At 46.6% G+C, this 21,908-nt stretch overlaps 1 protein-coding gene across 19 annotated transcripts in view; it reads left to right on the top strand.

Moving 5' to 3' along the window:
- The first annotated feature begins 782 nt into the window (after nucleotides 1-782).
- LOC121588473 (basement membrane-specific heparan sulfate proteoglycan core protein) overlaps nucleotides 783-21,908 on the top strand; it is a 96,574-nt gene continuing 75,448 nt past the window's right edge. For 17 of the 19 annotated variants that reach the window (XM_041906453.1, XM_041906476.1, XM_041906450.1 and 14 more), the window contains exons 1-2: nucleotides 783-1,008; nucleotides 2,642-2,991. In XM_041906453.1, the coding sequence (XP_041762387.1) occupies nucleotides 2,878-2,991 (114 nt within the window). In that variant the 5' untranslated portion in view covers nucleotides 783-1,008; nucleotides 2,642-2,877. Of the gene's footprint in view, nucleotides 1,009-1,031; nucleotides 1,050-1,136; nucleotides 1,155-2,641; nucleotides 2,992-21,908 lie in introns of those variants that run through there. The other 2 variants (XM_041906451.1, XM_041906452.1) reach the window with 2 other exon arrangements.

The following is a 21,908-nucleotide window of genomic DNA, read 5'->3' on the forward strand; positions in this document are numbered from 1 at the left end:
ATTGTCGTTAGAAAGGCGAATAGTTGTAAAGCCGTTGACATTTCAAATTCAACCGAGTTAAGTGTCTCCATCTGTGCGGTGAACGTGCCGAAGCTGAATTCCGAACCAAAAGCACAACGCTCCTGCTCCCTCCGTGGCCAGCGCTTATTCCAAAATCAGCGGAGCTTTTCTCAATTACAGCAAATGAACGACAATACGAAATGAACCCGACCGAACAGAAAACAGCTGCAGTGCGCCGGCATGCAACCGGTATCATGTGCCGGCACCGGAATGAACACACTGCTGGAGAAATGACAATCCACGTGGAGAGGCGCTAAAGGCACGAGTCAGCGCATTAGCCTTCACGCGGAGCATTATCACCTGGCGTCGGGCATATCCTCTGATCGGGTGCGGCGGTTCGGGCCTTATCGCAGAACTCCACCTTCTCGCCGGTGTAGGGACCGGCCACGTGTGGACCAATCATCTGGGCCGGTACGATTCGTCGGTATGCCGGTGGGGAGGAAGAGCGCATCGTGAGATGAACGGCAAAGCCAGTGAAAGCGCACGCCAGCACCATCGCCAAGATGAGCTCCACAGCTTCTGAGATGAGCACGTGTGAGGCTGCGCTCGTACGGCCCGCGGTACAGTGGGGATTGCGTTCATCCAAACGCCGGGCCGGATAAAACTCACGCCTTCCGAGGTGACGGAGCTTAGTGACGTGATCATCAGGCGGGAATGGTTCATTTTCGTTTCGTCTGACTCGATACGATACGCAAGGTTTTCGGCTTCGCGCACCCGACGGTTGCGTATCGCAGCTCAGTTCGTGGCCGCGGCTCAGCCAGTGTGGTTCGGCATTTCGGCAGTGCTTTCTTCCTTTCAATTCCTCGCCACCTGTTCCTCCCTCTCTTGCTGCGCACACACTACCCGTGTGTCCGTCTCAGTGTGTTGCTCAGTGGAGTGTTTGGTGGGGTGCCCTTTGCGGCCCGGTACCGCTTCTTCCCATCGTCTCCACCAAATCACCGACCGGGGGTAGGTTTAAGAAGTCTGCGCGTCTGGCTGTACACGCTCGCGTAAGGTGGTGCTGGGTGGGTGTGTGTGTGTGTGCGTGCGCGGCAGTGTATTTTTATATAGATCGACGCCGGTGCCGGGGGAAGAAGCCGATTTCTTCGAGCCGGGTGGGTGTGTGTGTCAGTGTGCGTTTCTGTGCGTGTAACTGTGCGCGGGTGTATCAGTCACCGGGTGACTCTGCTAGTGCACCGCCAGTGTCCAATTGCTGGCTCGTCCGGTCCACCGTCTTCGCCGGTCTTGTTTTTCTGGACTACGTGTGGTTGCCCTGTTTTCCGACACCCGGCATCGACGCACTTCGTCAGCGGAAAACAGGCCCGCTAAGCCATCTGACTGCCCAACCCGGCGGGGGCAACAAGATCGGGTTCGCACGGCAGGGCGAAGGAGTTGAATCGTCAGCACGTTCCATCCGGGGAGGGTGACGGACTACGATGATCACGCCCTTTTACTTTATCATCCGCGTTGGGCTGCCGAACTTTTGCGCGTTCACGGCCGCTTGACCGCCATGGGTGCAGCGGAACATTGTCGGAATCGGAATATCTTGTGAGCGGATGTACAAATGTGTGTTGTGTTTGCGATCGCTTCGTTGCTTACGTTGCCTCACGACAACAGGCTGCCCAGCGAGACGGAATTGTGATCAAGTCCAAAATTAGATGACAACAGATGCATGCCCCACGGTTGCCTCGCTTCTATTTAGCTTATATTGTGAGACGTTGGGCGGTATGCGTGCGTGTGTGTTAGTGTGAACCTTTCTTCGTGTGCGAGCCCTCTGTTGGAAGCCGGTAATAATAAAATAAAAAAAACCACACACACACATAGACACACGGTATCGAGCGGGTTCCCGCGCTGAATCTGAAATCAATTCGTATGCTCCCCCTCTTCTTATCGGCATAGATCGAACGAACTCGGGCCCCGGCATCTCATCTTCTCGACTGGGCAGTGAGGGGTGTAAGAAGAGCGGAATAGCGCGTGCAGGGCTAAAAAAGAAAGGGAAAAAATGAAAAGAGAACAAGAAGAAACATAAGCAACACATAGTTTCTAACAGTTGGCGATGGAAAACGGGCACGAAATAACGAGGAGACCACACGGGGGCTACACATAAGCGAACGAGCGGTCGCGCGCGATAAAAAGACGTTGGTGTGTATAGGCCGCTCTGTATCGCGTCGTCCGCGCTATCGTTCGTCATCTAGTTTTGTGTGTTGCATTGTTTGAGCGTTTGCTAATATTTACCTTAAGGGGTCGTGGCCTTTTCTTTCACTCTCCACTCGCTGTTTTGCTCTCGGTGCTTTAGGCCCACGCTGGGCGTCTACTTTGATCGTTCCTGTGATCTTTACAGTGACGCAATGCTTCCTTCTTTAGGGGGGTTTAAAGTTTGGTGGGGAAGATGCAACTTCCCATGCTAGATGCTAGTAGGCACTGGAGTTGAACGTATCTGCTAGACGACTGGTGGGCTCGTTGAAAGTGTGTCTGGGCGTGTGCTAGACAATCTAAAACAGAATACGATACTAACGAGCGCATGTTGAAACATTTACCTCCAAAAACATTTTCCTTTTGGTTTTGTTGTTGTTGTTGTAACACCCGTTTCTTTATCTCTTAGTGACCGCGTTAGTGTGATAGATTTGTGCGGTTGTGTATCTTGCGCGGTGATAGTGTGTGCACGGTGTGAGTGTGTTTGTGGTGGCTAAATCAAACAGGACAAGCGCTTAGTGGTTGGCGGTGCGTGCACTGCTCTTCCTCCTCGAGTCCCGCATTTCCGGAGTAGGACCGCACCATTGGCTGATCTCGTGCGAACCAAACGCGCCAAGCGGAAGTGATCGCATCGCCGCCTCGGCAATGGCGGCCGTAAGGTGCAGGGTAGCGGCGGCGTCGGCACTGCTGCTGCTGCTACTTCTAGCCGCCAGCGGTACGGATGCAGCCAGCAAACAGCCGTCCATCGTGGAGAGTGAGGTAAGTGTGTGGGGCGTACGGCTGAAGTTGGTCCGCGCATGGGGTGCGTGTCGGTCGCGCCACTCGGAAAAAGAGCAAACAGAGTACACACTCTCGCTGTTGACAAACGCAGCCAGCACTTTGGGACCGCTGAAGTGGGTCGCCTTCAGGGACCGATCCGGGTGCCCGGCTGTTCGGTGCCACGAGTGTTGATCGAAATGCAGGCTAGAATCGGATTGGGAGCACTACTTTTCGTGTGTACAGGTCTGCAGTACATTCCGGAGCGTTGCGTAGAATAAGAATCTGTATGTAAGAGTGGGGTGGAGAGGAAAAAAGGTTATCAGAAACATTGTACCTCAAGCCTCTCCTTTCAGATGTGGACATACACATACAGACACCTGTTGCATTGAGTTTGGAGTATCATGTAGCCCGCGGGAGGCATTACTGTGCGCTACAATGTATCCAGCAGAGGCCGATCGTCTTTTACCGAGGTGATCCAATTGGCTGACACACCGCCCTCCCTTACCGCTCTCACCCATCTGTTCGGGTGAATGGGTCTTATGATCTTGATTAGAAAATACCACAGATTGTAGCGTGCCCGAGTAGTGCTGCGGCCTCTGACGACAAGGTGGTTCTTGATAAGGGGAGTTCGGGCCCGGCGCTGTGGGCTGTGGGTGCATATTTTTGTGCATGATGTAACGCAACGCGGGCGCGGGACGCATCGGACCGTATCGCACACGACGGTCACGATAAGAGGCGTATGCTGTGCGCGCTGACGAAGATAAGGAACGGGTGGGTTACCGTTTCCCAACCCCGTCGGAAGGGGTGTTCGGGCGAGGTCCACTCTGGAGGTAAGCTTAGACGAACTCGAGGATGGTTTTAGATGAGGGCTTATTGAAGCTTTGTGCGCATGGCGTCACCACTGGTATGCGGGTGGCCGGATCGCGAAATTCCGCGCCGTCAGGTTGCTTAAGCGCACTCGTCCGGTGCAGTTGCAAACAGATTCCGTATCCTGGAGTTGGGATTAAGATTTGCAAATATCTCTTGCTATCAATCTTCCGGGTCAGTGGTCGGCAAAGCTGTTTGCTGCTTAGATAGCGAACAAAATACTCTTCTTGTTCATCATTTTCATCTCACATTTTTATGGTGGCTTTATGAATTCGGCTCTTTACTCTCTGTTGTTTTTGAATAGACTTTGGCTTACAGGCTTAAAGTGCGCCTGTTTCAGGTGATTAATTGCGCTTAGTTTTGTTTTTTGTAATGCACAAGAACCTTATTCTTCAAACATGTCTTCCTATCGTCCTGCAAGTTGGGAAGAACTTTTTCGAAATGCACGTTATTCTTTGCCAGCATTGAAAAAAAAATACATTCCTTTACCAATTTATGAGGCATTTATTGCCTTAACACATATTTTGAGTTCGCATCCAACGTATGAGAAACGGTTTACTATCTCATGCTCTTTAGTTCGTTCAAGACGCTTTGGGGATATGTTCGCCCTCCCGTGATGGATTAATAGCATCATTATAGTTTGGAACATATTTTGTTATGTCCATACGTTGTGCTGCCGCATTTCTGAATGTGGGCCTTTTTATAATGCTTGCTGCTGATGCTGCTGCCTCATTGTCAAGATACCAGCAAGCTCCAGACAGCTCCACTCAGATGCATTTTTCGCTTAGCACAAATGATCCCGAGCGCCTGCACCGTTTTTGTTGTCGATTTTATTTCGCCAACAAAAAGGAGAAAAAAAAAACACACAGTTGCTCCTCTCGCAGTTTGGCAGAGCAGTTCAGGAAGAACCTGTTTTCAATTAACACTCTTCCTTCGGCCAGGCTGGAGTCAATGTTGTGCAGTTTGCTTCAGACAAGCCTTGCCATTAGGCTAAGATGCTTGCTATTTTTTTATTTGTTGGTTGGCCTTCTTCCGCCTTGCACGCAGACCGCCGTACCCGTAGAGCTCGCGACCGAGTCGATCGGGTGAAATGGTTTGTGGCGTCGTTTGTGGTTTTGGTCGGAGTGCGGTTGGCTGTAAAAAAGCTCCCCTGCAAGCCGGAGAAGGGTGGAGCAGAATTTGAGATTCTTCAAGGATAAGATTTCCTCTTGGTTGATCCGAGGTCATCACAGCTAATGGCGGGGATGGTGGGAAACGGAGGTATGTGGAATACACTTTTTTATTTTAGACCCTTCCTGACGGCGATGCTGGGTTTGTTTCATGCGCGATGGGAGCTATTTTCGTTCCGACGCGAGCATTTGCATGGGGTTGTGGGAGGGGGGGGACTGAAGATCAATCTTAGTCATGGGTCGTGAGGTGCTGTTGAAATGAGGCATACGATATACGTATCGAACTGCCTGCGGTAGAGGGACTATGAGCGTTTCTATGAGTTGATCCCGAGTCCGAGAATATGTAGGTTGAAATCAAGAAGCTACCGCGCGCAGCCGCTTATCGAGATATGGAACGAATGTGGGACTGTGTATGTGTGTGTGTGCCGCCTGTAGTTCGACTACGAACGGAGGTGGGAGTTCCTTATTTGGTGTGTTTCGCATCGGTTTCTTCTGCTCTGTGCCTGCTGGATGGATGAAGGCAAAACTCGAGCAAATGCGTGTGCTTCAGAGGGATAAGGTCGGCAGACAAAACTGTACCGAAACCCCCCAACCGGTCATTTGTGCGCCGTATATGGGCATGGCGCATAGCACCAAATGTGGTCGGCCACGACCGGCTAGGGCATGAGCCGTGGCATTGCCGAGGGCGCTCGTGAGGCTGGCGCTCGAGCAGCTCGCACTCGTCACGGGCCCGTGGGTTGCTTCTTTCCGCGCGGCATTGGCCTTTCGGAATCGACACGACCGTGCCGGTGTCTTTCATTTCGTAGCGCTCAACCGATCGCTTAATTATCATATTATTGCTGCCGCCGCCACCGCCGGCATCGTCGCCAGAATGGCCTATCTTCGGAGGCCAGCTACAGGAGGGCTGGATGGGAAGATAGTGTGGCTGGGATAGGATTTCAATCAATTTGTTCGAGGGTTTTACGCACTCGAGCAGTGACAGTTTTTCACGCCTTCCGTTGATGATGAATAGGCGCGCGGGCTTTTGTGCCTTATCGCGATACCGTGTCCTCCTGCTGGGCACTACTTTTGTTCGATTGGTTTTGAACACGCTACACATGCTACTGATGTCATCTCTTTTCTGGAATATTGTAAAACTTTGCAGTGGTGAATCAACGGAGTGAAACGATAGTTGTTGTAAGATTGAATTCTCCGCACAAAAATTATGTCATTTTTAAGTATTAGATAAGAAGTCCATGTAAAGGAACGGAAATGAATAATGATTCCAAAGAAATAGTCATGTGATGATGTAACGCAACCAAGAGCTGGAGATGGGAGTTTGAATCAGGCTAGCCTTGTAGCCTTGATAGTTGGCACCTATGAGTAAATTTTGCTACTGTTTGGGCATATATAAAAAGATTTTCTCATTTATGTTGAATATAAATGTCTACCGGTTTTGTTACATCCACCTGGGCCGTAATTTAAAAATACGATATTAATAGTGTTAACAATAGTGCGATATTCTGTTATAAAAATATATAAAGAAATTCACTATGATGTGGTGCAGTTTGAGGTGAATAAAATAATGCATTCAATTCCATTCTGAACTGCACTTTCAACGCTTCAAAGTGCGCCTCTAGCTATCGCACCGACATTCCACAGTCCATCCGTGTTATCTGTGGTAGCGGCATGATTAATTTAAACATCCATAAAATCCACCTAGATAAGTTTAAAAGTCCAATCTACTCTACCGCGTGAATCACGGTACACCTTGCCGTGGAAGCGGTTTTTTGGGTTGATGTTGAATTTTGCTTTGGGTGCCTGATTTAGTTTACTGCATTTTTCGACCTCGCCGCCGAAAAGTTGTCCGATGAGCATCACCAGTTTGAAAAATAAAGAGAGAGAGAGAGAGAGAGAGAGAGAGAGAGAGAGAATGAGAAGGATTTGTGAGATTAGACGTCTACCGCGAAACAATGTTTGCCACCGGTCGGCAACCGACAAAAAGGCTCGGCCAATAATTAGCATCTTTCACACTTTGATAATTTATGAAACAACGGCAATCCGCTTTAGGAAGGTTGTTGCCAACCTGGTGCGGTGAATTTTGGCGGCATATGCTGGATTCGACGGAACGGAAGCATGATGCGCTCCAAGTTGGAAGATGGATGCTTCACGTTGTAGTATATGGTGCGGTGAATATTATCATGAATTTGTGAAAAGAGATTAACCACTCTCAAAATCTACCCTCTCCACAGGCAATGATGAGACACAATGTAGCCGTTGTTGTGGCGTGCGATGTTTGAAATAGTTTGCAAATGCTTGCTTACAGAAAACAATTAAAGAGTACAAAGCGAATTTTGAGGCAAATATTTGTTTTCAAAAACAGGATCCTTCAAAAGATCAATTTGAGATAAATTTATTCAAAAGCGTTGAGCGAACCACAGTTCAATAAATTTTCATTTTTATAATACGAAAGATGATGTCACAGATCTTAATTTTTCATTTGTAAGCGGGCAAAGAAATGGAGGAAATTTATGAGCTGTAATTCCGAATAAACTTCACCCACTGTCGAAAATCGCCACTGGGAACGCCTGGGTGCGATGATGCCATTGTACGTGGGCAGAATGGATTGCGTTTGAATGAACGGACCGAATCAAATGTTTTAACCGTTTCGATCGAGCAAATGGAATCTTTTCTCGTGAATGAATAGTTTTGTTTCAGCTGTATTGTTTACTATGGTTATTAAATTCAATTTGCTCATTTTTTTGACGAGAGAAAAAAAAAACGCTCCCAAAAGTGTACGACAACTTTATACCACCAACAGGTTCGCGTTTGAAGCCACTGCAACATAAATTGCGAATTAATGAATCTTCTGTGGGACCGGGGAGACGGTACAACAGCTTTTTTTTCAGCAGCTGATGAATTATTCAGCACACAATTAGTTTTTTATTCAGCATCTAATTTTTCCTAATTTGCCTCCTTCCCCCTCCCCCTACCGGTACCTGTTCGGTACCGCATGGGTCAACATTTCTACACTCACAAGAAATCGCATCTCGTTTCAGTTCCGTTTGCCTTCGCTCGCCACCTTTTTAATGACCATTCCAGTCCGCGCGGGCTTGTCGGATGTGTTATGATGAATTTTTTTATAATCACCCTCAAATTACGCCGTCCGCGGGTGGGCACGCGGACCAAGGTGTTAGACACATTCTTTTTGGGTCTGCTTTTATTGAAGGTTATGTCTTATTTGGCCACCATTTAGATGGATTAGCCTCTCGCACGGGGTTTTACCGACCGGCTGGTGTCCGGCCGGTGCTGTGTGATGAAATGGTTAGATTTTATGGTGCTGATGCTGGTGAATTTGTGCCCTCCAACGGATGGGCCATCGGCGGAGATGCCCGGTTTCATTGTGGTGTGTGTGTGTTTTTGTGTGTGGCATACATTCTGTTTTATGAATCACTGACGCTACCTTTGAAATGAAAGCAGAAGAGTGTAGCCGTCAAGATGGTGCTTGTTTTACGAGGTTTAATTGTTTACTCTGGTGAAACATTTCGGGAGGGAGAGCTATCGCCATGAACAGTCTGTACTCGCGCACATGCAGATAACCGAGAGGACGAGATGGTGTGGAAGCTTGTAAGCAGTCCAACACTGTAACGAACCTAACCGCACGGGTGTTCCACCTACGGGTGCAATCGAAAGTACACACGCAAGAGAGGAAGAGTGAGAGTGTGTGAATGAGCGAAAGATATTTTTAAACGATTAATTTTCGTTTTTTTTTGTGTGTGGTGCCCCAACAGTTCGCAGGCTGAAAACAGGGAGCTGAAATTTATGCTTCCCATTCTCCGGCCTCCCTCTGTAGAGCCTTTGCTTAGTGCATCACTCATTCAAGGGTCTGGGGAGAGCTGTTTCGATTGCAGGATTTAATTCGAATTTATTGCCCACGATCGGCAATACGATCGGTAAGACACTCTTCTATGCAACGCTACATTACGGTGACTTGGGAGCGAATCGTCGGTGAAACGAAATGCGATTTCAAGCACATTCTGGCCTTCATCGTGACATACAGTGCAGCGGGAAAAGATCTTATTTATTTACCAAATAACTATAAACTAAACGATATAATTAGGCACGATTAGTTTTCCCATTTTTTTGAAGATCACCCCTTTTTTAAAGTGTCGCATTTGTTGTCGCTGGTAAGTGTGTTCAAATTGCTGGTTCAGATTTATTGTTTTTATAACAGGGCGAGTTGAGTAGAACCGACCTGCAGTAACATTTTATGGAATAACGATACAAAATCTTCTATTCTTTCATTTTTGTCGTTTCTGTCATCGTCTTAAAAAGTTTGCCAACACCCGATTTGTACACTTCCATGGTTCGAGTTGTCTTTCTCTTACAGTTTTCCAAACAACTGAGCAGACAACTGATCACAATACGAGAAACGTACGAAACTGAGAGAAGCTGCCATTTTAATAATAGGTAAAGAAAACTAAACCTAAAACGCCATTGTTTACGCAAAGGGAAAATACACAGACCGCCGTTTGCTGTAAATCTGATCGGAGACTTTGGCCGATAGATTTTGCGAAAGATTTAACGGGCAAGATGTAGACAAAATAAGAGCAGTCTTTGTTTACCTAGCGCGTACATGGCATGTTTCGGCCTATCTTTAATGTGAGCGCGGACCACACGTAGCGCAGGATTAGCGCAGAAAGAGAGAAAGAGGGATTATTTTCTTCTCGTGTCTGACGTCATCGTTACAGAAACACACTATTTCGGCGCGAAGTAGGGCCTCGGTATTTAATTACCTTTTTATCATTTTAAAGCGAATGTATAATTTTTCACGCTTCGTTGATGTTTTAAAAATAAAGCATTACGTTTACTCATTTGCTTCATCAGTTAAGTGTTTAATTAAACAATTCCGGGTACATATGTGATCCAAAATCGTTCTAACGGACAGCACAACGGCACGAGACAATAATAATACGCGTTCTTTTCATTATTACTTCACTGTTTGGGAATCTTCCCAAAGACACACATATGACACTCATAACCGTTGGACTGCCATACCCGCTTTGACAACTTTGTTTCTTTAGCCCGCTCCAAAATCATTAATCATCAACCACGAGAACAACACGGTTAGAGCATCACAAGCGCCTACAGAAGTTACTGTCAGATTGTTTTCTTAATAATTGCAGCTACCGCTGCGCGATGGTGGCTTTAGGGTGATAGATGAACTTTTTCCTTGCACTACCTTCCTGTTCCATTGGAGATGGATTAGTGCCTGGACCTTTTGCCCTCTTGTACACCACCTTCCACCGCGTTCACGGTGTGGTATGTGTTTGTGTGTGTGTTTGTCTGAAAGTACCGTGTAGGTCTCGGATCATCGGATAGCGGAACCCAGCCCAGCGATTTGTGTTTTGATGCGTATAGCTAGCACGAAGGTGCTATGGTAGGAGCAAAGAAATAAAAAATAAAAACCAGTTGTCTAGGTGTCGGTGTCAGCCTCTCGGCGTTCGAAGACAGGCGAGATGAACCCTGGCCATCAACTCCCACAACCCCACGGCCATATTTATGTCGGCAAATGTACGTTCCCTCCCTTGACTCGCGACGCTGCAGCGTGGGTTTGGGCTTTGCTGTGGTGGTGAGAATCAATTAATTTTCTGGTTTTCTGGACCGCTGATAAAGTAGATTATTGTCTGCACTAACCGGCGAGCGAACCGGCGATGGGCTTTCGAGATTCTCGCTGAACTAGGAAGCCATTGTACCGTCAACGGTCGTGCCATCGGGAGCTGGTGCTAACCTAGGCGTTTCGAACGAACCAAAACATGCATCTCGTTGCCACCAGTAACATGAGATCGTTTATGGCTGAAACCTCCCTGGAACCTCCCCAAGCTCTCCCTCTCTCTCTCTCTCTTTGGTTTTTATATCTGCTTCACACCGACCAAACGGTTTTGCCTACGGGCCGACCGACATACACTGGGTGGCCAGTAGATTGATACAATCGATGCCGCCAATTGGCATTTCTGGTTATAGAAGGTGGACGTTTTCGGGAGAGGTTACTTTAACAGTCACCCACTGGTGCCGTTGAGGCATATGGAAAATTGGTTGGAAAATTGTTTTCCAACAGCACAGTCGAAACGTGCGTAGGGGAAAGGATGTGTTATCGGGCTAGGTTGATTGGCTGTGCGTGCGTGCACAATTGACCTGGGTCAATTAGATTGTTATCAGCATTATTGGTGTTTATTCGGGCTGTTTACTAGCACATAAGAATTAATTATTCAATCACGCCTTACGCAACACGGAAAGCAATCAGAGGGCCAGTTCGTTGGATGTTTCTTATGCGGGTTTGGTGTAAGAAAAGTTGTTATAATATTATCGTTCTAAAATCTTTATCTCTTCTCTACAATAAAATTCTGGTAAAGGCTGATCAGCGTTACTTTCTAGCGGCTAATTGCATGCTTCTTATTTAGTTTACATCCATACAATCGCAACCACTTTGGTTATGGAAAACACAACGCCCATTTAGTTTTTACTTTTTGGAAAGGTTAGGAGAAGAATGATACAAATTTAATTTAATTTTTGAAATGCAGTTTTGTTTTTCTTGCTGAGAATTAATGTACAGTGATGGTCACCTCATTTAATTTTTCTTATACATTACACCGCATATCCACTTGATGCTTCCGAAACAGTTCTTTGAACTAGCAACAAACGGTATCGGAATACGAAGGGCGTCGTGGTTTGTGGTACAGTCATCAGCTCGCATGACGAACCTAGAATGGAACGTCCCCCCCATAGCAAGGACTGACTATTCGGTTGCGTGCTACTAAATAAGTCTCGAAATCCTGTATAGGCCGGCATGTCCGCGTAGGACGTTATGTCAAATAGAAGAAGTAAAAGTATTGGAATACCGACTTCACATATGATAAGGTAATATGGTAAGGTAAGGTAATGCAACCATGCCCACTTCTAGGTAATCATAAAAACGCTCAGCAAAGGCATCATAATTGGTGTTCTACTAGTTAAGATACTTAAAACGCACATTAAGCACCGAAAATGACCAATAACTAGAATTATTTAATTACAACAGTATGTTGCATATGGTAACCTATGTGATCATTTTGCTAAAGAATGGAGATTGCCCGACTTTCGGACATGTGGACACATAAGCTTCAACTTCGGAATCAGTTCAAAGACGGCTATGGGTTCAGTGACAATTTTGGTAAAGGTATGGGACCGTTATGGGATCAGGATAAAGTCCATGGCAGGTATGGGTTCGAGATAGCTTTTGTAAGTTATTGACCTACTCTAAGACCTGGAATCAGTGTCAGATTTGGTGTGGGATATGTATAAGTGGCAGGAACGACATGGGCTTGACAACAGTACTAGGATCAGTTTGGGGTCTGAACCTTTTGGGGGTTGGTTTCTCTCTCTCTAACCACCTGTTACACATGAAAATCTTCAGTAGCTGACCCATCGAACTCCTGTCAAAATTGTTTGGAGTTAACTCAATTGACGGTATGATGGATTTGATGGATGAGTTTTTTTATCACTTGCTGGATTATAGTTCGAAGGGTTTGATAGGTTCGATAGATCTAATATAAACACTCCGTAAGAGGCACTTAGGATTTGCGTTGTCTTTGTGCGCATTCTAATGCTATTAAATATCCCCAAAATTATATTGGTTAATCGTACAACCGGGCCAAATTAACTAGATAATACAAAATTCATACTAATAAAACGCTGAGAATACTTTTGAATAACACATACGTATATGATCACGTCCGTCGTGCGGATTCGCTCTATCGTTACTGCAAGAATTGATGGATCACGATTGTGCGTTTGACAGTTAGACAAACTGAAGCATAAATCAATGCCACATTAGAACGTGGAGCACATACAGTCGTCTTTAATCGACCTTTTCCGTCTTCCTTCTCCTGCAACTGAAGGCAAATGATTGTTTTCTATGCAAATGTAAACCGTATCGTAAAAATTAATTCGCTAAGCCCCCTCTCCTCTCGGATCGAAGGATTAGAGCGTACCGATACGCTGCACCCTTGGCATGTGCGGAACGGCTCCAATAATATGCAACTCTCCCTTGCGCACATCGGACCGGTTTTTTCGTTGCTGTTGCTTTCTCTCCGCCCCATCTCCATCTCGCGCATCGTGCGCGCAAGTAGAATGTGGTTTGCCCGAACTGCACAACTTTTTGTTTATGCTGACAGACCACTGACGCTTACAAGACAATGCCATCACATGGCGACGCGTCGCCAGAACGGTACACATATTTATTGTAGCCCATTTGTTTTGCTGCGAAAGGAAGAAACAAGATTTGCCAGACGCATGACTCAGCCGGTTTACGTCACAGAAATTGCTCCCGAGTGCGTGTCTGGTGCCATGAGGCCAGTTTTGGGGGGCGCAATGTGAAGTAAGTGCAGCGCGCACAGTTCGAATCGTTTATTAACGAGTGCGGCTGCGTCGTTCGACGCGTCTCGGGCGACACAATGCGCCGCGGAACGATAAAATTAATGACAATAATTTAGAGGAGTTCGGTCGGTCGTCTGCTGTGCGTCTATTGCAACATGGCCAGCATAACAGGCTTGCAGCGGAAGAGGGAGATCATGGGATTGTTTTTTTGGGTGCGGTGGGGGTGTATGGATGCGTGCTCAATATAACTGGTCCAAAAAAGGCTATATTAACAGCAGGACGTAAATCTACCGAGCTCCAGGCGGGGTGAGCATCATTCGAGGCTGCTGCACATGTGCGCTTGGGCTGCAGTTTTTATGTTTCGGTTGCGCATTGGCTTTATGTTAGAGTGTGCTGCGTATAACCCTGAAATTCAGCATTACGAGTGATGGCAACGACAATTTATTCTGAGACAAGGAAGCAAAATTTCTGCTTACGATTTGAAAGGCTTTCCCTAAGTTTGTTTTAAATTATGCTAACGAAAAAACCAGGAAATTGGATATTCAGCACCAAGAACAGTAAAACTTGAAAGAAGTAGAGTTGAACTTAAATCCCAACATCTCAAACCACAATCCAAATTTCCCACACGATTGAAAAGTGTTTCGCTAGGAATGTGCCGCTGCAGCTTCGAGCGCGGAGACATAAAGGCCACCACACAGCGCACGCACCGATGAAAGGCAGAAAAATATCGCTCCACCTCGCTTCGAAAGGTGCAAGAGCATTGCAAGACACTATAAAACGGCACGGGGTACATATACACGCCCGCCCCAAGTAAATGCTCGACCGAGTAAATCCGTTAGAATCCGTGTCGGAAAGCGCATTGCCCATTTGTTTATTAGTACTGGCGGCAAAATCGTTCGGTCGCTCGCAATCGCTCCGCGGTGCAGGGGGTGGCACAGACAGGAGGGAGAACAAAAAAGCAATGCGCTTGGGATGGCCGAATTTTCCGACGACTCCGGTTGGTGTGTAGAAGCAAGCAAATATTGATTTAAGCTGCAGTCGGTCTTTTGGTCGATGACCTAATGGCTAAAAATTCATCGCAAGCCCAAGCAAATCGCGTTGGCATCGAGTTCGGCTACATTGTTTATGGAGACAGGAGGATCGATCGATCGAACCAGCCAGCCGGCTGCATTTAGAGGTCGCATCAAGCTGCACAATGAACGACAATACGGTTGATGCCTGCCGAAGAAGAAGAAAGTCCGACCGAATAGACGCTTGGGAGGAAGACATGCAGTTGAAATGTGGCCAGACGCATTAATTCACTATCTTTATTGTTGGCGTGTTGTTATTTTTATTAGTGCATTATTTTTTGTAGCAAAATTTCGTAGAAAATCCCAGACGAGAACTCGCTAGCAACGCGCTCGCGGCGGAGTTGCTGGGTGGGTGAAACCGTGCGCTGAAATAACATTTATCCTACACCAGCCGGCCACATTTCCCGGGCTGCACGATCCGTCACCGCAGCGTGTTTCACGATGATGTCATAAGCAGTTCGACATTCAGATTCGCCGTAGCGCCATTCCATCATCCGGCCATTGCGACAGGAGTTTTCCTTCGTGCGCTGTTTGTTCTTTCACTCCCGTCCAACGGCACCCGTACACACATGTGTGCGGTTCTGCCTTCCGCAAGCAAGTTATATGTGCACATGTGTGCGTTTTCCGCCCGTTTGGTCGCGCAAAAGGTCGGAAAACGAATTTAACGCGACCGGCCCTTTTGCCGGCGCTGGCACAGCTTCACACGCACATTTGGGCACTCACTCGGGATGCTCTCATCGGTCACATTATTTATGTGACGCTCGGCGCGTTTGGCGGAGACATTGATATTGCCGTTGCAAGCACGGCAAAAACAACAGCCGAACCGAGCGGGTTGGCTGCATGAGATCACAGCAAACACAACGGAACGCCCTAGTGATCGTGTGTGATCAAGTGAAATATGTACTGTTGCTGTGTGGTGTGTACGCCACGGGAAGCATCACGCGTTGCGGGAGGCCCATGCATGCCCCAGAGTGGCTGAAGATAAAGCAGATTTAAATGGCAGTTGGGGCCATTCGCTCCAAGCGAGTGTTAATTGACTTTCTTTATGCAAACTTCGATCTTGTTTGCATTTCGGGAGGGGGGGGGGGGGGACAGCAACTGTTACCGTACTGTTACAAATTACGATAATTAATGTCAATCCCACTTTGGCAGAATGTGAAGTAAATGTTTAAAGTAGTCAAAGTTCTTTTTTCCTTTTTTGTTCAATTGAAATTGAAAAAAGGGAGAAAGATTACTCTAGCATTCACGGAGCATTAATCATACAGCGCTATCCACAGCAACAGCAAGCATCTTCTTTCGAAAATAGTTTACATGTTTGGTAAATGTATCAAACACCGCACACGCTGGAGCAACCGGGAGGAAACATTCATCCGCCTCCACGTTGTTCGCGCTAAGCAAACAAAGTTGTGATGGATTGGGATATGTTTGCTGCTCGCTGCTTTGCATCGCGATACCAAGAAATATGGCCGTGGCGATGATGCTAATGGTCATTTATATGACAGAATAACACTCCGCGGGCAATCGTGATCCAGCCCCGGAGGGGGCAAAGGTAGAGAAGCGCTACGAAGCGCTTAAAACGACAAGCAATGCTTCTAGTCGTGGTCGATTTCGTAATACATATTTTCCTCGGGCGAAACCAGTTTTACGCCGATCTGCTATTTTATGCTTCGTGCCTTAGCCTTAGTGGTGAGATAAAAAGCAAAAAAAAAAAAAAAAAACTAAACAAAAAATACTCCGTAGCACTCACCGAAGGCAACTGGGGGAAGAATCGTTCCAGAGCATATGGATTTGGCTGTGGTGCAATGTTGTTTTTTTCCTGCTCTCTTCTCCACACTACTACTCCTGCCAGCGAAGGTGAGCAGTGTTTGCGAAAGCAGTGTGTGGTTGTTTGTTTAGTGAGTGGATGAAAAATAGGATAATCCGACCGTGGTTCACATGTCGGTCTAGGGGTATTGGCATTTATTTTATTTTTTCGTTGGTTCTGTAATATGTTGAAGTCATTTGAGTAAATTATATTTTGATTTTATAATCACTCTTGAGCTTCTGTTTGTTTAGCTAGTTTTCATAAAAGTGTGATAATAGCAACAGGCAAAATAAATAATTCATCGTGTGGGCATCTACCTTAAATCTACCTTAAATTCTTGATGGTACATGATAGATAGCATGCACAGAGGGAGTGAAAACATTAAATGCTGTTGTGAAATAACACTCAGAAGCATCACAGCAGACCCAGGCAGTGAGGCACCGGTGAGAAATGTGATTCACGAACCGCCAGGAATGCACGTTGGGCGATGGGCCAATGGTGCTTGCGATGCTCTCTAATGGTGCGATGTGTTTGGCGTGTGTGGTTGACTTATTTTAATTTATGTCAGGTCAAGAAAGCATTGAGTTGCCGTACCTTGCTGTGCCACCAGACAGAGAGAGCGGATGAGCGAACTAAACAGAGGACCGGGATCGGGAGTTAGAAAGAGAAACATTCGTTTATTTTTGTGTGTTCGCTTGCATGCCATAGAACAACAATGAGCAAAATTGACACATGTTGAAACGGAACGCAAAATTGGGCCACCTTGCATTCTCTCACCATTTGTCTATTACATGTTTCGAGTTGATTTCGGCATAATCAGCCGTAGTAAAATTTGATCGAATGTAAACTGTTTTAAGGTTTGATCTGATATGGCAGGATAGGAATAACTTGGAAGACAGTTTTGAGCACGAAGAATGTACAAGTATAGTATTTCGTGCTTCTTTCCCGTTTGATTAAATTGTTCAACATTGTATCATGTCTACTCTCGTCAAACACGAACATGAACATGAACGATACAAAAATGCAGGGCCAATAGATCTTGATTGTTTTTTTTGTACTACTTTTTTGTCTAGTATGTACGATTTACGAGAGCACGGGGCATCGTGGCCATACGATTGGAGTAGTATGACCGTTATGAGTTGTGAAATTATACCGAGGTTGTGATGTATGCATGGAAAGAAGTGGCTTTATTCTATAAATTATTGTTATGATTTTTTAAATTATTTTTGAACATAACTATCTAAGATAACTTGGTTTAGTTGAATTTTCAAAACAAACAATTTTGCTAAGCTATTTTGTGATAGAACTCGTGGTATGCATCTTTTTTTTCTTTTTGATACAAATACACTTCCTTGTAATAAAGAGAAATATAGCTTTTTTGCATGGCTCTTTTTGCTTGATCTTCCCATACAAAGCACGACAAGACAGTGAAGACGTTCCTCGGTTGCGTCCTCTAGAGCGCGCTCTGGTTAGTTGCAAGATTTTATGAAAATGAAGTGCACGGCGACCACGTTTTTGTTTTAATTTATTACCCATCACACAGTGTGTGTGCTCGTTCAAAGCACTTCGCCACCGTAACACCCCCCCTCCCCCCCCCCATCCTGCCCGTGTGTTTGTACGATCGGGCATCGTTGGTGTTTGTGTGTACCTACATTCCGAACAGATGCAAAACACTTGCAACATTTGTGCAGCATGAGCAAAAACCTGCAATGCGAAAAGGGATATGATGGTGCGTGTGTTGCGAAGGAGCGCAAGGCGAAGCACATGTGAAAATGGAGACAAAGAAGAAAACAACCAGGGACGCAACAAAGGGAAGAACTAGACAAAACGGCACACTTAGCCAAAATAATCATTCCGCGTGAAGGCAGAGGCGACAAGGAATTGGCTGACGCAGTACGCTTTCTGGCGAAGTGAAAATGAACCGAGAATTGCTCGTGTTTTTTTTTTCAAATGTAAGAAGATGGATTGATGAATGTGTTCCGCAGCAATGAATGAGTTGAATATTATCCGCTCCCGTACAAGCTATAATCGTTTCTGGTAGATATTTCCATGCTCTATCATTGACGATGTTACCACGAACATGAACACCCCCGATTCCGAATTCCTTCATGACGAATAACAAACATTATTCTTATGCGCATTAATTGTCAATGAACCGAACCCGTGTTCAAGAGTCCCGGTGGCAAATGATTGTCCACCGAGAAATATTAATCGTACGTGAAATCGGCTGCTTGTTTGCCTTCTGTGCTATGTTTGCAGTTTTCGCTGCAGGGACCAGGCAACGCAAAGTGGCAGAGTCAAACTGAAAAGCAGCCTAAGTACACATGCACACGCAGCCACATATGATGTCATTGGCAGCGACAGCTAGGATACAGCTAGCAAACGGCTTTAGGTGCCCTTCCCTTCTGAAACGCTGATTTGGTTTCATTTGTTCGCGGGAAACAAATTTGCTCACTGGCAAAAGGGCGTACAGCACTGTTGTTTGACACGGACGGGCACGTTTCGCTTGTAGTTGCTGCTGTACCGTCGTTGTCACATTCTCTGTCACGCCTTTGAGACGGTAGGTGTGTGTGTGTGTCTGTATTGCTTCGGTTCGGCAGACAGCGACCCTTCGGCGCAGGGTGCCGATCAGGAATTTGGACAAGTGGATCCTCACTCGTGGCGAGCACCGTGGCATGTTCGCATGAATGAGCCAAGGGCAACATTTACATCGGACGATCAAGCGAGAGAGAGAGAGAGGGAGAGTGAGAGTGAGAGAAAGAGCGAGAGCGACACTGTTTGTGTTTGTAATGTGTATGGTGATTTGTTTAATCAGCAGGCGTTATCCGATCCGAATGACGACGCTATTGGTCGGTGATGGTCTCCAAATTGTCACACTGTAAGTTTACTTCGACCGCGCGCTAGGTTTGGTACCGCGGATGGTACGATGGTCGGTAGTAGAGAAGGCAAACACCGAGTTGCACATAACTCAAAGCTTCTGGCCTTGAACGCGCGAACCACCCCAACATAAACTTGGCTGCCAGTAGCGGGGAAGGGAGGAAATGGCATGCATGGGAATATCGTACGATTCATTAGTCGCACCCGGCCATTCAACGTTTGTTCAGACACACACACAGGCGAAGAGCCGCTTGAAGGGTTGAAGTGCATCAAGACGAGTGCGTGTTGAGAGCATAAAGGAGGGAAGCATAAAAAATATACCGCAGTTGAGATTTGTGAAGCGAAGAGATGCGCATGCAAATACTATTTCGATACGGAAATTGCAGCAAATCTTGGAGTCGCTTGATGGGCAACTCGGCCGTCAGAAAAACGCACATAAAAGGAGCGAGAAGCAATCCATGCAGCTCACTAATGTTGCTGCCGCGGCAGTGTGTTGGTATGTGCATTAATGCATCTTTTTTCTTCTCTGGTACAATACACAGCACAGCTCTCGTCATCATGCCACAGATACATCTTCAAAGATGTTATCGCGTACGAGGCCAAACCAAAGAAGATTAATGGAGTTTGAGATACCACAGGCAGTACCAAAATAACGGGCAAATGGGGCCAGCTACGGGATGCGTTTTAATGATGTCTACGGAACATTTTTTGTTGTTTTTATTGCACCTGGTTAAGGGCTAATTTGTATGCGTACAAAAAATAATTTTAACAAATAGCAATAAACTCAAATTGCACTCGGTAATGTCGTACAAATACGGTTCACTGTTATAAAATGCTACACTTTGTTACCGACTGTGCTTAAGTCACCCTTGGCAAATCCCTTACTTGAGCGTTGCTTCATGCAAAAAAATGCATTCGTATCAGGCACGGCGATGTTGTTATGGGCAGAGGGGGATAGTACTGTAAGAAGACCAACCCCACGACAGACAACAAAGTAAAACGCTTTTAAAGCGCTGTCGCCTCCCTTTCCCGCTCGCACGCGTTGTCACTTGCGGTTCAGAAGCGAACAACAACAACATCGTAGGAAGAGTTCATGGGTGTGTTTATGGGTCTGCTCAAGAAGCGGCATCGGAGCAAGCCGTAAGCATCCTCAATCACTTTCTTGATATCTGTGTCATACCGCCGGGGCCACTTCTGAGATGCAGCGGGCAACAACGTCTCCACAGCGTCGAAAAATCCACAACGACGGATTTTTTACGCTTAATTTACCGGCACCAATCTCTCTAGACGGCGTAGGGAGCGTAGCACCCCAGCGATGAGTCAAGGGATGGTTTGCAACTCCCCCAAAGCCCACCCTGAGTGAACATTATTATGCCGCAAGATCAGCCCGTCTATTACGCGTAGGCGAAGGACAGTCTACTGCAGTCCGAAACCGCTCGCGGCAGGAGATTGCGATTGTGGTACCGGTTTGTGGTCTGGGCTTGGGCCTGCAGCCGAGGTTTAAAGTGTGGGGCTGTAAGGCAAACCTTTGTTGCCCTAGTCACTTTTTTGTCTGTGCTACATTTATGGTTAAAAAGAATGGGACTTTATACAGTCCGAAAAGGTGCAAGAAGCCACAAACCAAAACAAGGAGACTTTGAGCTCATATCAGGGGAAAAGAATAAACTTCATGCTAGATAATGGCACCGCTTTAAAAGTGTCGATGGTGTAAAACATATAACATTCATTTAAAGCAAATGAAAAGGGACGAAATGAAACTGCTTTGCACAGCTTTCCGAGTATGTTTTGACATAAATGGAACGCTACAAAGACTGCTGGCATGACCGGTGGGTGAATGTTTTCTCCAGTGCGTTCGTCGCTTGTGGATGCATCAAGTCGAACGCCGAGCGAGTAATCCTTTCCTTTCGACACCACCGTGCCAAAGCATCAGCAAAGGTCAGTCCAAGTCACAACAAGACTCAACCCCAGCGAAGAAAGAATACCTCCAGCCACCCGATCGCACCCACCTCCCGTTGCCATTTCATCCAAGACAGTGAGTGAGGGAGTACTTTTTCTTACTTCACTCTTTTGCACCGGGCGTCCTGCGGTGTGCGATCAGATCCGGTCTCGTTGTCGCACTCTTCCGAGGATCCTTCCTTCGAGAGTTACCGCCAACAAGACGAACACATCATACGGAGAAATCCCCCGGAACCGCTGCCGGTCGGCTGGTCACCGGGCCTTGCGTCTGCACTGCGTCTGCTTGCTCCGGCTCGCGTGCTTGCTAATCGCGCCCGTGCAAACAAGGAGAACGGGTTTGCCGCCCCGGTTGGTGGAGGACCGTGTACCGCTGGCCCGCGTGGAGTTTTGGAGAGGAGAATTAATTTCTTTCGCTCTTCGCGCTGTCCACCGCAGCCCACGCCCATGCACGTCTCTCGCGGCGTAATGTATTCGGGCGAATGTTGTGGCCATGTTATTTTTAGAACGCGCGTTTCGGAATATTGTGAAACGGTCTGGTCTGGCAGGTAACTAATGTCAAGATGTTCGTGTTAGTCGGGGTGGGATGATGAAGTGTAGAAAGGGAGAAGTGTTGGTTTTTTCTTCTCCCTTTTTTTAAATGTTTTATGCCTTACTTTATGCTGCACGTTGTTGTGTTTTCATTTTTGTTTCTCCATGTTGGCGTTATTCTCTCTTCGACGTTTGCTCGCCAAACAGCAACAATCACGATCGGGCGATTCGGTTGCCACGAATCTTGACCGC

This window comes from Anopheles merus, chromosome 2R (genome assembly GCF_017562075.2).
Source record: "Anopheles merus strain MAF chromosome 2R, AmerM5.1, whole genome shotgun sequence".
In the NCBI taxonomy this organism is placed as follows: domain Eukaryota; kingdom Metazoa; phylum Arthropoda; class Insecta; order Diptera; family Culicidae; genus Anopheles; species Anopheles merus.